This window comes from Halichoerus grypus, chromosome 1 (assembly GCF_964656455.1).
Source record: "Halichoerus grypus chromosome 1, mHalGry1.hap1.1, whole genome shotgun sequence".
Taxonomy (NCBI): Eukaryota; Metazoa; Chordata; class Mammalia; order Carnivora; family Phocidae; genus Halichoerus; species Halichoerus grypus.
Window position 1 is genome coordinate 214,455,379 of NC_135712.1, and position 12,350 is coordinate 214,467,728.

The following is a 12,350-nucleotide window of genomic DNA, read 5'->3' on the forward strand; positions in this document are numbered from 1 at the left end:
ACCCCTTGTGGCCCACCCAACGACTTACCTGGACAATACTCCCACAGGGACTCAGGGAGAGCCCCCCCCCCATCCGTTTGGCCAAGCCATCTCTAAGGATTCACAAAACTAACAACTTGAGGGGGGAACTACCCTTCAATATGTGGACAATTTGCTCATTCGCTCCCCCACTCAAGTATTGGCCATTCCTCAAAACTGTCAATGGAAACTAATTAAAGTCCTTCATAACTCTACTTATTTAGGACAAGATGCCTTACAAACTGTCATTTCCAGAATGTTTCAAGGTAAAGGACTTTCCCAGGTGGTTCAACAAATAACCTCCTCTTGCCTCGCACACATACCAACCCAGGGTGTCCATCAACCTCGATTAATCCAACCAATACAGAGGTATGGATCCTACCCTGGAGAAGACTGGCAGATGGATTTTTACTCAGATGCCACCCTGCAGAGGATACAAATACCTCCTCTCATGCTTCTTGACACCTTCAGAGGGTAGACAGACGCATACCCAACATGGACTGAAAGGGCAGTTGAGTAGTCAACAAACTTCTGCATGAAATTATCCTCTAATTTGGCCTCTCAAAGTCACTTCAGAGTGACAATGGACTCTTCTGTTGTGGCCACCATAGTTCAATCTGTCTCCAAAGTACTGGGTATCAAATACCACCTTCACTGTGTTTGAAAGCCACAGTCCTCTGGGAAGGTGGAAAGGGCCAACCACTACCTAAAAGGTATTATTAAAAAACTCACACAAAAAACATCACTGAACTGGAAAGAAGCCCTGCCAATTTCCCTTCTCTGTAGTCATGTAGCTCCCAAGGACGCCCTGGGTTTGAGTCCTTTTGAAGTCCTCTATGAGCAATCCTTCTTACTACAGACCTTTTGGTAGAGCCAGAGACTCTAGGGATACAAAGTCATATTATCTCTTTATCCAAATTTCAACAGGTTTTAAAAAATACAGCCTAATAGTTTCCACTATCCAACAAGAGGCATCTTCTCTATATGAACCTAATGAACAAAGTCTAATCAAGGTCTGAAAAGGGGGCTTCCCTAAATGCCAACTAAAACCTGTGTGGAAAGGGCTTTTCCTGGTTCTTTTATCTTCCCCTACAGCCATCAAGGTACCAGGAGTCCCTGACTGGATCCATTGCTCCAGAGTCAAACCCTGGAATCATCCCCTGGCAAATACCATGGATGCCTATCCTGTGATCTCTTCAAAGATCTAACATCACTCTCCAAAAAGATTCCATGACCTACAAGTCTTCTTTTTTTCCTGTGTCATCTTATTAGAAATAGGGCTTGCCATAGCCATCATTTCCTTTTTATAACTCAACTGTCTTCTTCACCCACTGGCCCAATGGTTACTAATCCCTACATCCAGGGTCTTCACTTCCCTCTCTGCCTTAAAAATAAAAGATTTAATAACAAGGGAACACCTGCGTTCCTGGGTAATCTGTCCACAAGTGCTTACAATTATACCCTTACTCCCTTTATTCCCCTCACTCTAGGAGTTCTCCTAATGTTACTCTTTGGACCAAAACTAATCAGTATGTTGCTATTCTTTGTCTCTTCCAGGCTACAGGCCATCAAGTTCCAACTGGTCCTCAACCAAGGATATCAACATTTAGATGCCTACAACTTCTTCCCTTTTGGAAGTTCCTTGAAAGACACCAAGAGCCACCACCACCTTCTCTCCTCGATACTCAGCAAGTGATGGACTCCCCAGATCTTCACAATACCCCACACAACACAAGCTTGAAAAAGCCAGAGTGGTCATCACCCCAATTCCCAATGATTTGGGGCCAATCTCTTGAGGGGGGAATGGAAGACAGTCAGACATGAGTAAGGAGGGATAAAGCAGGTGCTGGCCACACCCTCAGAGCCACACTGGAGGCCACATTCACATTTATAAAATTAGGGAGTTTCAGACTTGGATCAAGATTAATAAAAAGTCAATTTAACACATGAAACTTTGTTTTCACAGAAAAGGTATGTGACCCTAGGTAGTTTCCATGAAGGCTTGGACCATGTCTGTCTCTTCTTCAACATATTCCCATTCCTCCGCCCCAGTAAGATCAAACACTTGTAAGAAACGTTCGTTCCCTAAAACTCTAGTGAAGGGGTGGAGCCGTCCTTACCCAGCGAGGCCAGGTTCCTGCAGGTCTCCAGCATCACATCTCTGTAGAGCCTCCTCTGACCACGATCCAGCAAAGCCCACTCCTCCGGGGTGAAGTACACAGCCACATCCGCGAAGACCACCGCGTCCTGAAACATCCCATGTATCCTATTGCAGCAACGCTCCCTCCTCACCCATGTGCGTGGGAGGATGGGGGGGGGGACGGTGACACGCAGGGAACCGCACTCCATTCCTAGGACCTGAGTCACACCCGTGTGGGAAGTGACAACACGCGAGCACATCTGCTGCCGCGCATTCAGTGATGGGAGGGGCCGGGAACCCGAAGCAGAGGGAGATGACAACGGCTGATTCAGACTTACATACACCCAAATATAGGCTATTTTTGCTGACTCAGAGCAGATCCGAGCACTCCAGTACGGTAAAGAATGGAAAATGAAATCCTCATTCAAACAACACAAAATCAGACAACAAACACATCTTTGACTTGATCAAAGATTTATAGCCTTGTCAGCTCCAAGAACTTGAACCAGAATGTCAGGATGTTGTGGACACTTGACTTAAGCAGATCTCTCCTTGGAAGGCAACAAGGTCAAGGAGCCTGGTGCAGTCCCCTCTATCCCCGCAGAGGCAGACACGACCCTTTCCCTGGATCAGGTGGACTGTGAGCATGGACACAGGGACCAGACACCTGGTGCGTAAGAGAAGTTCCAGTTCTGGAAGAACCATGGAAGTCAGCAGGGCCTCAAATATATAGCTCAGTGCCCAGAATTCAAGGAGAAGGGCACCAGGAAGAAGAGCCCCTGAGGGACTGATGGTAACAGAGCCCAGGGTTACTTTAGCAAACGGTGGGGGGGGGGGGGGGGAGAGACCACATAACGTAGGGGCTGCTTTCAGGCAACAGGCCTGAGGATTGGAAAGATAAGCAACAAGGCAAAGGGCCCACAGTGACTTCACAGCTGAATGCTAACAGGCTCATTAAGTGACCTACCTGGAAATGGCCAGAGGCCCGAAGTAACCAGTGGACTACTTACCAAAGTAATGCACAGTTACCAAAACAGGGAAAATTCCATAGGATTGCATATCCCCTCACAATCCCCCATTACTATAGCCCCATCACCACCTCGTGGCAGACAGACTCTCCTCTGCTCTCCTGCCTGCCAACCCTTGTGGTGTATTCAATAAACTTCTATCTCCTTGTTCTGCCTTGGGTGAATTCTTTCCCCACCTACGCCGTCAGCTCCACCTGATCGGGTTGCCCCACATTTGGTGGTCTTTTTTTTTTTTTTTTTTAAAGATTTCATTTATTTATTTGAGAGAGAAAGAGAGAGAGAGAAAGCGTGTACAAGCACGGACAGGGGCAGAGGGAGAAGCAGACTCCCCGCTGAGCAGGGAGCCCGATGCAGAGCTCGATCCCGGGACTCCGGCAGACACTTAACCGACTGAGTCACCCAGGCGCCCCACATTTGGTGGTCTTTACAGGGACCATCTGACTTGCGGGGCTGGGGCTCTGCCCACATTCTCCGGGGATTTCTCAGGACTTTCCTTCAGTGATCCGACTCCAGTACTCCTTGGGGCACTTTGACCTTTGGGTGATGTTACTCCTCAATGAGGATCTGAAGCCCCAGAGGGAACCCACAGGACCACACTTGCCTGAAAGTGTGAGGGATTTCCCCTCTTGCCCTTGGGGAGGGGACTCTTCCGTCCCTCTCCTTTCTCTTTTTGGCCATCAGCAGGTCTAACCTGAGTATTCTTCAGATAACTGAAGGTCTCCGGCCCACATCTGAGAGCGTGAAGGGACCCCTTTCCTTGCGTTCTCACCCTGTTCCCAATGGCGAGGGCAGCTGGTCCAGGGCTAATCTGCGTATGTTACAGATGTGGCTGGGGTCCTCTCCTTATGCTGGCTCTCAGACACCTTGCTTCTTTGGACGCCCCACTTCATTCCTTTGCTCCCAGGTATCCAGCTGCCACGTTGATCTACAGCCCTCCATGCTCCCATGCGTCTGAGTGGTGAGTCTTCCCTTCCTTTTTCAGACCCGGATTAAAGCCACCCAGTGCCCAGCCCTCCCTGTTGCAGGAGACACCCCAGCAGGGATTCCTATTGCTATTTCTCATGACCTTCTCTTTAGTGGGACACGCCAGTAAGGTCAGTCACCCCGTGTAAGGTCTGGTCCTTCCTCAGGTCAGTGGATGCCCTGACTGAAATCACAACCTTGAGTTGGAGCCCATTCCCCTTGGTGGGATGCCCCTTGGGTAATCGGCAGAAGTGCTTTCCCACTGTGAGCAAACCCCCTCTATCCCTTTGGACTCACCCTTGGGATGTATTTTTAAAAAGTGGAAAAAAAATTGGCCCTCAATACCTGAGGAAAAACATCTCATCTTTTCATGTAATGTTTCCTGGCCTCAGTACAAACTCCCAGATCAAAGGGTACGGCCCCTCCATGGAACCCTGGTGAAAGAGAGTAATTCTGTCCTAAAACGAGACTGGTTATTTAGAGAGAATAACCTTAGGACAAGCCTCATTGAGAAACTATACTAAGAAAAAAGCACATTCCTAACAATCATAAATTTGCCATCTAAAGAATCCTTGTGTAGGGTCACTTGGGTGGCTTAGTCGGTTAAGCATCTGCCTTCAGCTCAGGTCATGACCCTGGGGTCCTGGGATCGAGCCCCACATCGGGCTCCCTGCTCAGTGGGAAGCCTGCTTCTACGCTTGCTCTGTCAAATAAATATTTCCAGCTTGACCTCTTTTCCCAGCACTCCAAATGGTCAGCGGTCCCATATTTGCAAGCCTTCATGGCACTGTCCCCCAAATCCCAACCTCCACAAAAACTGTAGGATGTGTCTTACTTTCATGGCCCCTCTGTTCCTGCAGACAGTCGAGATGACCTCTCTTTTATTCCATCCCATCATCTTTCCCCTGCCCCTGGAGGGCTCTGCTGGACTTAAACCTCCAGCTTTAGATTTTCCCACAGGTACCCCAGGTAAAAATTGACAGGGAGGGGGGGACCTGGGTGGCTCACTTGGTTAAGCGACTGCCTTCGGCTCAGGTCATGATCCCGGAGTCCCGGGATCGAGTCCCACATCGGGCTCCCTGCTCAGCGGGGTGTTTGCTTCTCTCTCTGAGTCTCTCCCCACTCATGCTCTCTCTCTCAAATAAATAAATAAAATCTTTTTTAAAAAAATCGACAGTGGGGAACAAAGTGATTGACTTTTAGTGGACACAGTTGCAACACATTTAGTATTAAAGTTAATTTAAGGTTGCTCATGTAATCAAAATACACATTTTTAGAGTCATCCACATTACATCTAAAACTTTCATTCTACCAAGATTTACCAAAAGTAAAATAAGCTCATGTTATCTTTGTTGCAATCTGTCAGCAAAAGATGGCTTAAAATCATAGTTAATTTTGTCTGTCTCAGAAAGTTCTCACAGGTAATTGTTAAGATAGCTTTCAAAACCCTTGGTAACCTGAAACTGTGACGTTTTGCTAAGTTTAAGAACAAATTGGGTTGGGGGCGCCTGGGTGGCTCAGCCCTTCGGCTCAGGTCATGATCCCGGGGCCCTGGGATCGAGCCCCCCATCGGGCTCCCTGCTCAGCGGGAAGCCTGCTTCTCCCTCTCCCACTCCCCCTGCTTGTGTTCCTGCTCTCGCTGTCTCTCTCTCTGTCAAATAAATAAATAAAATCTTAAAAAAAAAAAAAAAGAATCCTGGTTTATCAGACAGTCAACAACTGGTTTTCACTGGAGACTAAGGTTTCTAAGAGTTACAATTCTGCTAAATGTAATTAAGACTGATGGAAATCAGAAAAACAACTGTATATATAGGAGAGTAGGGTATGTGTAAGAAAGACATAAAGGATGGGAATACATTCTGAAGTGGTGAAAGAAAGTAATTTTGTCCTAAAATGAGATTGGTTATTTAGAAAGAATAACCTTAGGACAAAATCTGAACACAAAAGAATGTTGTAGAAAGTTTGTGAAGTGGAAAGCTTTAGAAAATAATTTTATGTGTGTGTGGTCAGGATGGACTAAGATGGAAATAAATGGATTTTTAAAATACACTGGTCTAAGCCTGAAACTAGGCATTATTTTCTGTGAAAAAGGACAAAGTTTTGTTGGATTGTTGGTAGGCTCTTCATAAGAAAGTGTAAAAAGAAACGGTTTCTTCCTTTCTTTATCTGCCCAGAAAAACCAAAGTTTCTACGTTTTGTCTTTATCAGGTCTTCCATTATTTAAAGTTAAAACTTCTCAGAATTTGGGGCACCTGGGTGGCTCAGTCGTTAGGCATCTGCCTTCGGCTCAGGTCATGGTCCCAGGGTCCTGGGATCGAGCCCCATATTGGGCTCCCTGCTCCTCGGGGAGCCTGCTTCTCCCTCTCCCTCTCCCCCTGCTTGTGCTCCTTCTCTTGCCGTCTCTCTCTCTGTCAAATAAATAAATAAGATCTAAAAAAAAAAAACAACAAAAAACTTCTCAGAATGTATAATGGTCTATAATCCTATTTAGGCATTTGTTTTAAAACTTTCTGAGGGTTTTCACAAACTTCCCCAAGATGAAATGGTAAATGAAGTCTTTTTTTTTTTTTTTTTTTACTAATTAGGCTTGTACATTTGGTGTGTTAAGGGACTTGGGAAGTGCTGTCAAACAACGATGAGCCCCAGGCTGTACTGATGGGTAAACGCTGTAACTGTTTTAGAAATTACATAAAACCCCTAAAGTTTTAATATGCTAAGGCAGAGGGTCATCACTTCACAATCTAATTATTAAAATGCTAGGTGTCACAGAAGAACCAGATTTCCTTGTCAGCTACATTATAACGAAGTCTGCTATCAGATCATTAACCATGGCCATTTCTGAGTTTTAATTTTGCCATTTATACTTATTGTTTGGATGCTCTTGCAAAATGAGTTTGGTCTTAAAGGAGATTCATGAAAGGGGCTTTTTTTTGGTGGCGGTGGGGAAATACACGTATTGGTATCTTTAAGATCATACAACTGAACTGCGTAACAATTTCAAAAACTAACCGGAAAGCTGTGTTCAAACAGAAATAATAAATAAATAAATAAAGTGGGACTGAGTGAATTAAAGATGATTACCGCTTTTATAACTTATTTTAAAGTATTCCTTTCTGAATAAGTTGAAACATTTAAATTTTCTCCCTACCCGAACCCACTAAAATTCAGAAATTCTCAGCGAGTGCTCTTTCTTCCATGGCAGTTTTACCATCTGCAAGGGGCAGGACACTGTTCACCTTGGGGGCAGCACAGTGGCGGACACTAACACTTGAGAATATCAAGAGCCTACTCCTGCAAATATGCCCCAAAGAGGAAAGTCGTTGTCGCCCACACGGACTCTCCCCGCTTGCAACAGCCTCTCCCGACACATGCGGGAGGAGCAGTGAGCGTGAGCCAGTGGGGACCAGCAGCCCGCTGCGCCCACACAGCACAAGAAACCCCCCGGCAGAGGGTCCCCTTCCCCATGCCACCAAGATAGGACTCACAGGAAGTCCCCCTTGTTCATCCACCCCAGGGCCGGGCACAGACCCCCCAAATCCACACTCTGTGCCTCATCCACGATTCGCTCAGCTGCCTGTCCCCACGGACCCATGGGCACAGAACGCTTGCTGCTTCCACGTTGGTCTGGCTTCTCTCCTTCCTCCAGACCCTGAACGTGGTGGACCTGCCCTCAGCCTGAGCCACACAAGCCCCTCCTGTGGACAGGCTGGCTTCAGGGAACCCCCAGGTCATCATCACACCTGGTCATGCCTGCTTTTCCTTATTCCTCTCTAGAAACGAAAAACCCCCTTTTACACAACTCTTGAGACACTGGCAGGTCTTATGCTCACAGTGGTGGCCCTACTGATGTAGCCCCCTGCCCCTAATGCAACAGCCCTCTGCCCCTAGCGCCACAGTCCCTGCCCCCCAGCCTTTGCCCTCATTCTTCTCAATACTAGCCTCTCCCCGCTAAATTCGCATGTTTCACTGGACTGGTGTGACCAACCGTGCAGCACTGTCCCTCCCCGCCCACACTCTACCCAAGCTACTGTCCTCCCCACAGCTCCTGACTGTGGGGCCGCACTGTGACCACCCACCAAGCTGGGGGACCTGAGCCACAAGGCCTTCCTTCACCGCAGGGGCCTGATCCTGACACTGGGCCTTCCTGCTCATCCCCCGACACAGAAAAGCAAAGCCCTGGTTCTGTGTCCCTGGAGACGCTACAGGATCTTGGACATCGGACCTTGTCTCTGTTGGAACTTCTTTGCAATAAAGTGTCCTCAACCAAGCCCGTATCTGAGTTCATCTCCCAGGTCCGTCACCAGCTAGTCCCCAAGACCTGACCTCTACTGCCCACGTGCTTGTAGTCACTGATCTTTGTCCCACATTCTCCCTGAAGCTCTCCTTTCCAGCTTATCTCTTCACTCAGGCAATGAAAGGGAACCCGCCCCTGGAGCCAGAGGCCCTGCCCTGCCCAGACCTCCAGCACGCCCAAACCACCCTGACCAGTTTGCGAGGAGCCCCCCACTCGCCCCTGCGCAGATGGACCAAGGACTGACTTCTGGAATGCCCGACAATTACCTTTACCTCATTAGAACACTAAAACCTCCGCGCAACCAGGGGCACAAGCCCCATTTACAGAACATACAACGAAGGTACAGGCCTGTTTCCTTAAGGCACATGCCCGCCTCCACAGAGGAGGACAAGGCTTCCCCATGTAAAGATCCACCTACCGCCAAGCAAAACGCGCCCATCCACCTGCCTCCAGGAGTCAAGGCTTTGGAAGCCATTCCCGGAGATCTCCTTATCTCTGCCAATAGTTTTCCAGGTGGGACAACTCAACCTGGTGTAGTTTCTGATTCACGAAGGAGTGAACTCAGGTGGACGGGTTACGGGTCCACCGTGGGTCCCCCTGCGAGCTCAGAGGGCTAGGGGGTGCCCGGAAAGAGATCATTTTAAGCCCCCAGCTATCTTCCTCCCCCTAAGCCTTACGGGTTCTAACTGCCCTAGGACACACCTGCACAACGTCCTAGTACTGTCAGAATCACAAAGAAATGGAAAAACAAACAAACAAGAAAAAAAAACCTCAGTCCTTAAGTTTTAAGAGAACAAAGGGAACGCAAATGATGAGGGAAGAGCCGGCTAGCTGAGGACAAAGCACAGACTGAGACCCCGCAAACCCCTCCCCCCGCTACTCCTGGGTGGGATCTGTGTGACCTTCCTCCAGGAAGCTATGAGCCGTCTTAATGTGAATGCCTTGCAAGAGGGAAAACCAACCTTAACTTGACAACAGCTAGGCCTCCAGTATCCTGAAGGTCTTATTTAGCATATGAAAATTCTCTTAAAAACCTACCTTTTTTGGGGTGCCTGGGTGCCTCCGTAGGTTAAGCGTTTGCCTGGGACCCCAGTTCTGATCCAGAATTATGGGATCCAGCCCAGCCTCAGGCGCCCTGCTCAACGGGAGTCTGCCTCTCCCTCTCTCTCAGGTCCTCACGCCGTATCTCTAGTGCTCTCTCTCTCTCAAATAAATAAATAAAATCTTAAAAAAAAAAATGAAACCCCCCCCCAAACCTCCCTGTTCCTAACCTCCCCCAACTGCCAAGTACATAATCAGTCGCCCCTCACATCCCTGGGGCAGATCTTTCTGCCCACGGGTCCTGTCCCCGTGCTTTAATAAAACCATTTTGCACCGATGAGCTTTCAAATACTCTTTCTTGGTGGTTGGCTCCAGACGTCACCCCACCAAACCTCACCTACATTCCCAAACTGCATCATATGGCGCCCGAATGCGGGGCTTTGAGTCTTTTCCATCTGGACTCTGAGTCTCGGTGCAAACTTGGTGAGCACTTTCTCCCCTCCTCCTTTACTTCCAGTCCAGGGTCTCTTCAAGGAGTATGGTCTTAATGGAACTTTTCAAGTCGATTGCTCAGGCTGCAATCCTCTAGCCTGTGGCTATTCTACCAGGAGGAGAAACCCTGTCTTTTGTCTGGAAGTTAGTACCCTGGCTGGGATGGTAATAAGACCCAGAAACTTGATGCCCTCTCTTTACTCCTGTCCTTATACAAAGCTGTCTGTCTTGGGCAGGGGCAGCCACCTAAGTCACCAGGATGGCTGCCAATCTTAAGACTCCCGTGTGAGGTTTCCTCCCATTGGTCTAATGTGATCCCCTCCACATTTCTGGCCGGGAGACCTTCACTTGGAGCCAGCTGAAACCAGTACCTAATTGAATTAAAACCCAACCCTGGGGGACGCCTGGGTGGCTCAGTTAAGCCTCTGCCTTCAGCTAGGGTCACGATCCCAGAGTCCTGGGATTGAGCCCCACATCGGGCTCCCTGCTCAGTGGGGAGCCTGCTTCTCCCTCTCCCTCTACCTGCTGCTCCCCCTGCTTGTGCTCGCTCTCCCTCTGTCAAATAAATAAATAAAATCTTAAAAAAACAAAAAAAAACCATGGGCTATTTTCTAGGGAAGTTGGCTCTAAAGACTACATGTTGTTGGAAGGTCCCTTAGAACCATGATGGATTTCTGTCCTCTACTAAACTACTTAAGCTACAAAATTGGGTAATTTTCCCTTGTACAACGTCTCTAGTGTTCTCCATGGGTTAAAAACGGCAGGGTATGGGGCGCCTGGGTGGCTCAGTCGGTTAAGCATCTGCCTTCCACGCAGGTCATGATCTCAGGGTCCTAGGAGAGAGCCCAGCACCTGGCTCCCTACTCCACAGGGAGCCTGCTTCTCCCTCTCCCTGTCTACCCTTCTTGTGCGCGCATGCTCTCTCTCTGTGTCAAATAAAATGAAATCTTTTTTTAAAAAAAGAACAACGACAGATTCTTCAAGGCAAGGTAAAATAAGGCGTGACCCTCTATGGCATAACCTTCAAGGCTTGGTATTTTGGTCCACATGCCAGGTACCCACTGTAGCCTAGAATGTGATGGGGAAGCCGGCAGAGGGCAGGCCTCCCTCCTACAGGGGCTTTAAGGGTGCTCATGATCACAGCAGTTTTGTTCAGGGGGATACCTCAGGTCGCTCTGGCACCAGGAACCTCTAACATATGCTGTGCTTGGGACACCACCTGGGAGTCGGGGGCGGGGGGGAAGGGGGGAGATTTTCTTTGGTAATGGATGTTCTCCAGCATGGGCGCTTCTTCAGGCCCCAGAGATTCTCCCTTGAGATACCTTTAACCCACTGGAAACAATTCGGATTGCAAAATTTAGGGAAGAACTGAGCTCCTGTAAAACTGCATGGCCTCAATGGGATCTATCCTTTAGATGTCTTCTGCAGGAAACAGGGCAAATGGGCTTAGGGTACCCTCGTTGCTTGTACCTAGGTCTTCATTGCTCTACACCAGGACCCCGACCTAAGGGTCTCTTGCAGATGTGTTTGCCTGAATGTGTCAGCTTGTAACCCTCCCCCCCCCACATACTGAATGATAATTATCTAAATAGGCCTCCTCTGAGGAAACCCAGGTTGCTGGAGGAAACATAGGCCATCCCGGACAAAGGGGACACTCTCTCTCTCTCTCTCTCTGTTCTTCCTCCTAATAGATGTGGGGGCTTCTTCCTCACTCATTTCCTGAGTTGATGGCTATAACTGGAGCCAATTGTGGTTAGTCTCCCTTGAGACGGGGACTTTAAGGAATATTCCCAAGCAGCTGCTGAAATTCCCTGTCTTCTCTGGCCCGACGTGGACTGCCTATACCCCTTGTTGGCAGGAAAACGTGGTGTCTGCTCTTCTGTTGGAGCTGATGAGCTCTAGAACTGGGAACCCTTTCTCTGCCTTCTGGCAGCACTTGGCCTCTTCTGCCTCCCCCTCCTCCCGTTTCTGCACCACATTGGGTGCGGCCTGCATAACTGGCTTCTAGACCATCCTCGGTGCCTCAGGCACCAGGGCTCCTTGCTTCACTGTCAAGGAGCAAGAGCATCCCCTGGACCTAACACCACCCTCCAGATTTCCCCACCAGTGTCTCAGGTGAAAATGGACAATGGGGAACAAATTGATGGACTTTTAGTTGGGCCCAGGTGGAACATATTCAGTATTTAATTTAAGTTTGTTGGTTTAAGATAGACATGTCTTTGTTTTTTTTTTTTAAGATTTTATTTATTTATTTGACAGAGAGAGACACAGTGAGAGAGGGAACACAAGCAGGGGGAGTGGGAGAGAGAGAAGCAGGCTTCCCGCGGAGCAGGGAGCCCGATGCGGGGCTCGATCCCAGGACCCTGGGACCATG

The 12,350-nt window shown here is 48.6% G+C and overlaps 1 protein-coding gene across 3 annotated transcripts in view; it reads right to left on the reverse strand.

Moving 5' to 3' along the window:
* Positions 1-12,350, reverse strand: part of LOC118550787 (uncharacterized) — a 106,840-nt gene that overhangs the window by 50,870 nt on the left and 43,620 nt on the right. Inside the window, exon 2 of one of the 3 annotated variants that reach the window (XM_036100949.2) lies at positions 2,139-2,265. The exons of the other annotated variants lie outside the window; for them this stretch is intronic. Within the exon in view, the coding sequence (XP_035956842.2) occupies positions 2,139-2,265 (127 nt within the window). The remainder of the gene's footprint in view (positions 1-2,138; positions 2,266-12,350) is intronic. 3 annotated transcript variants of the gene reach the window in all.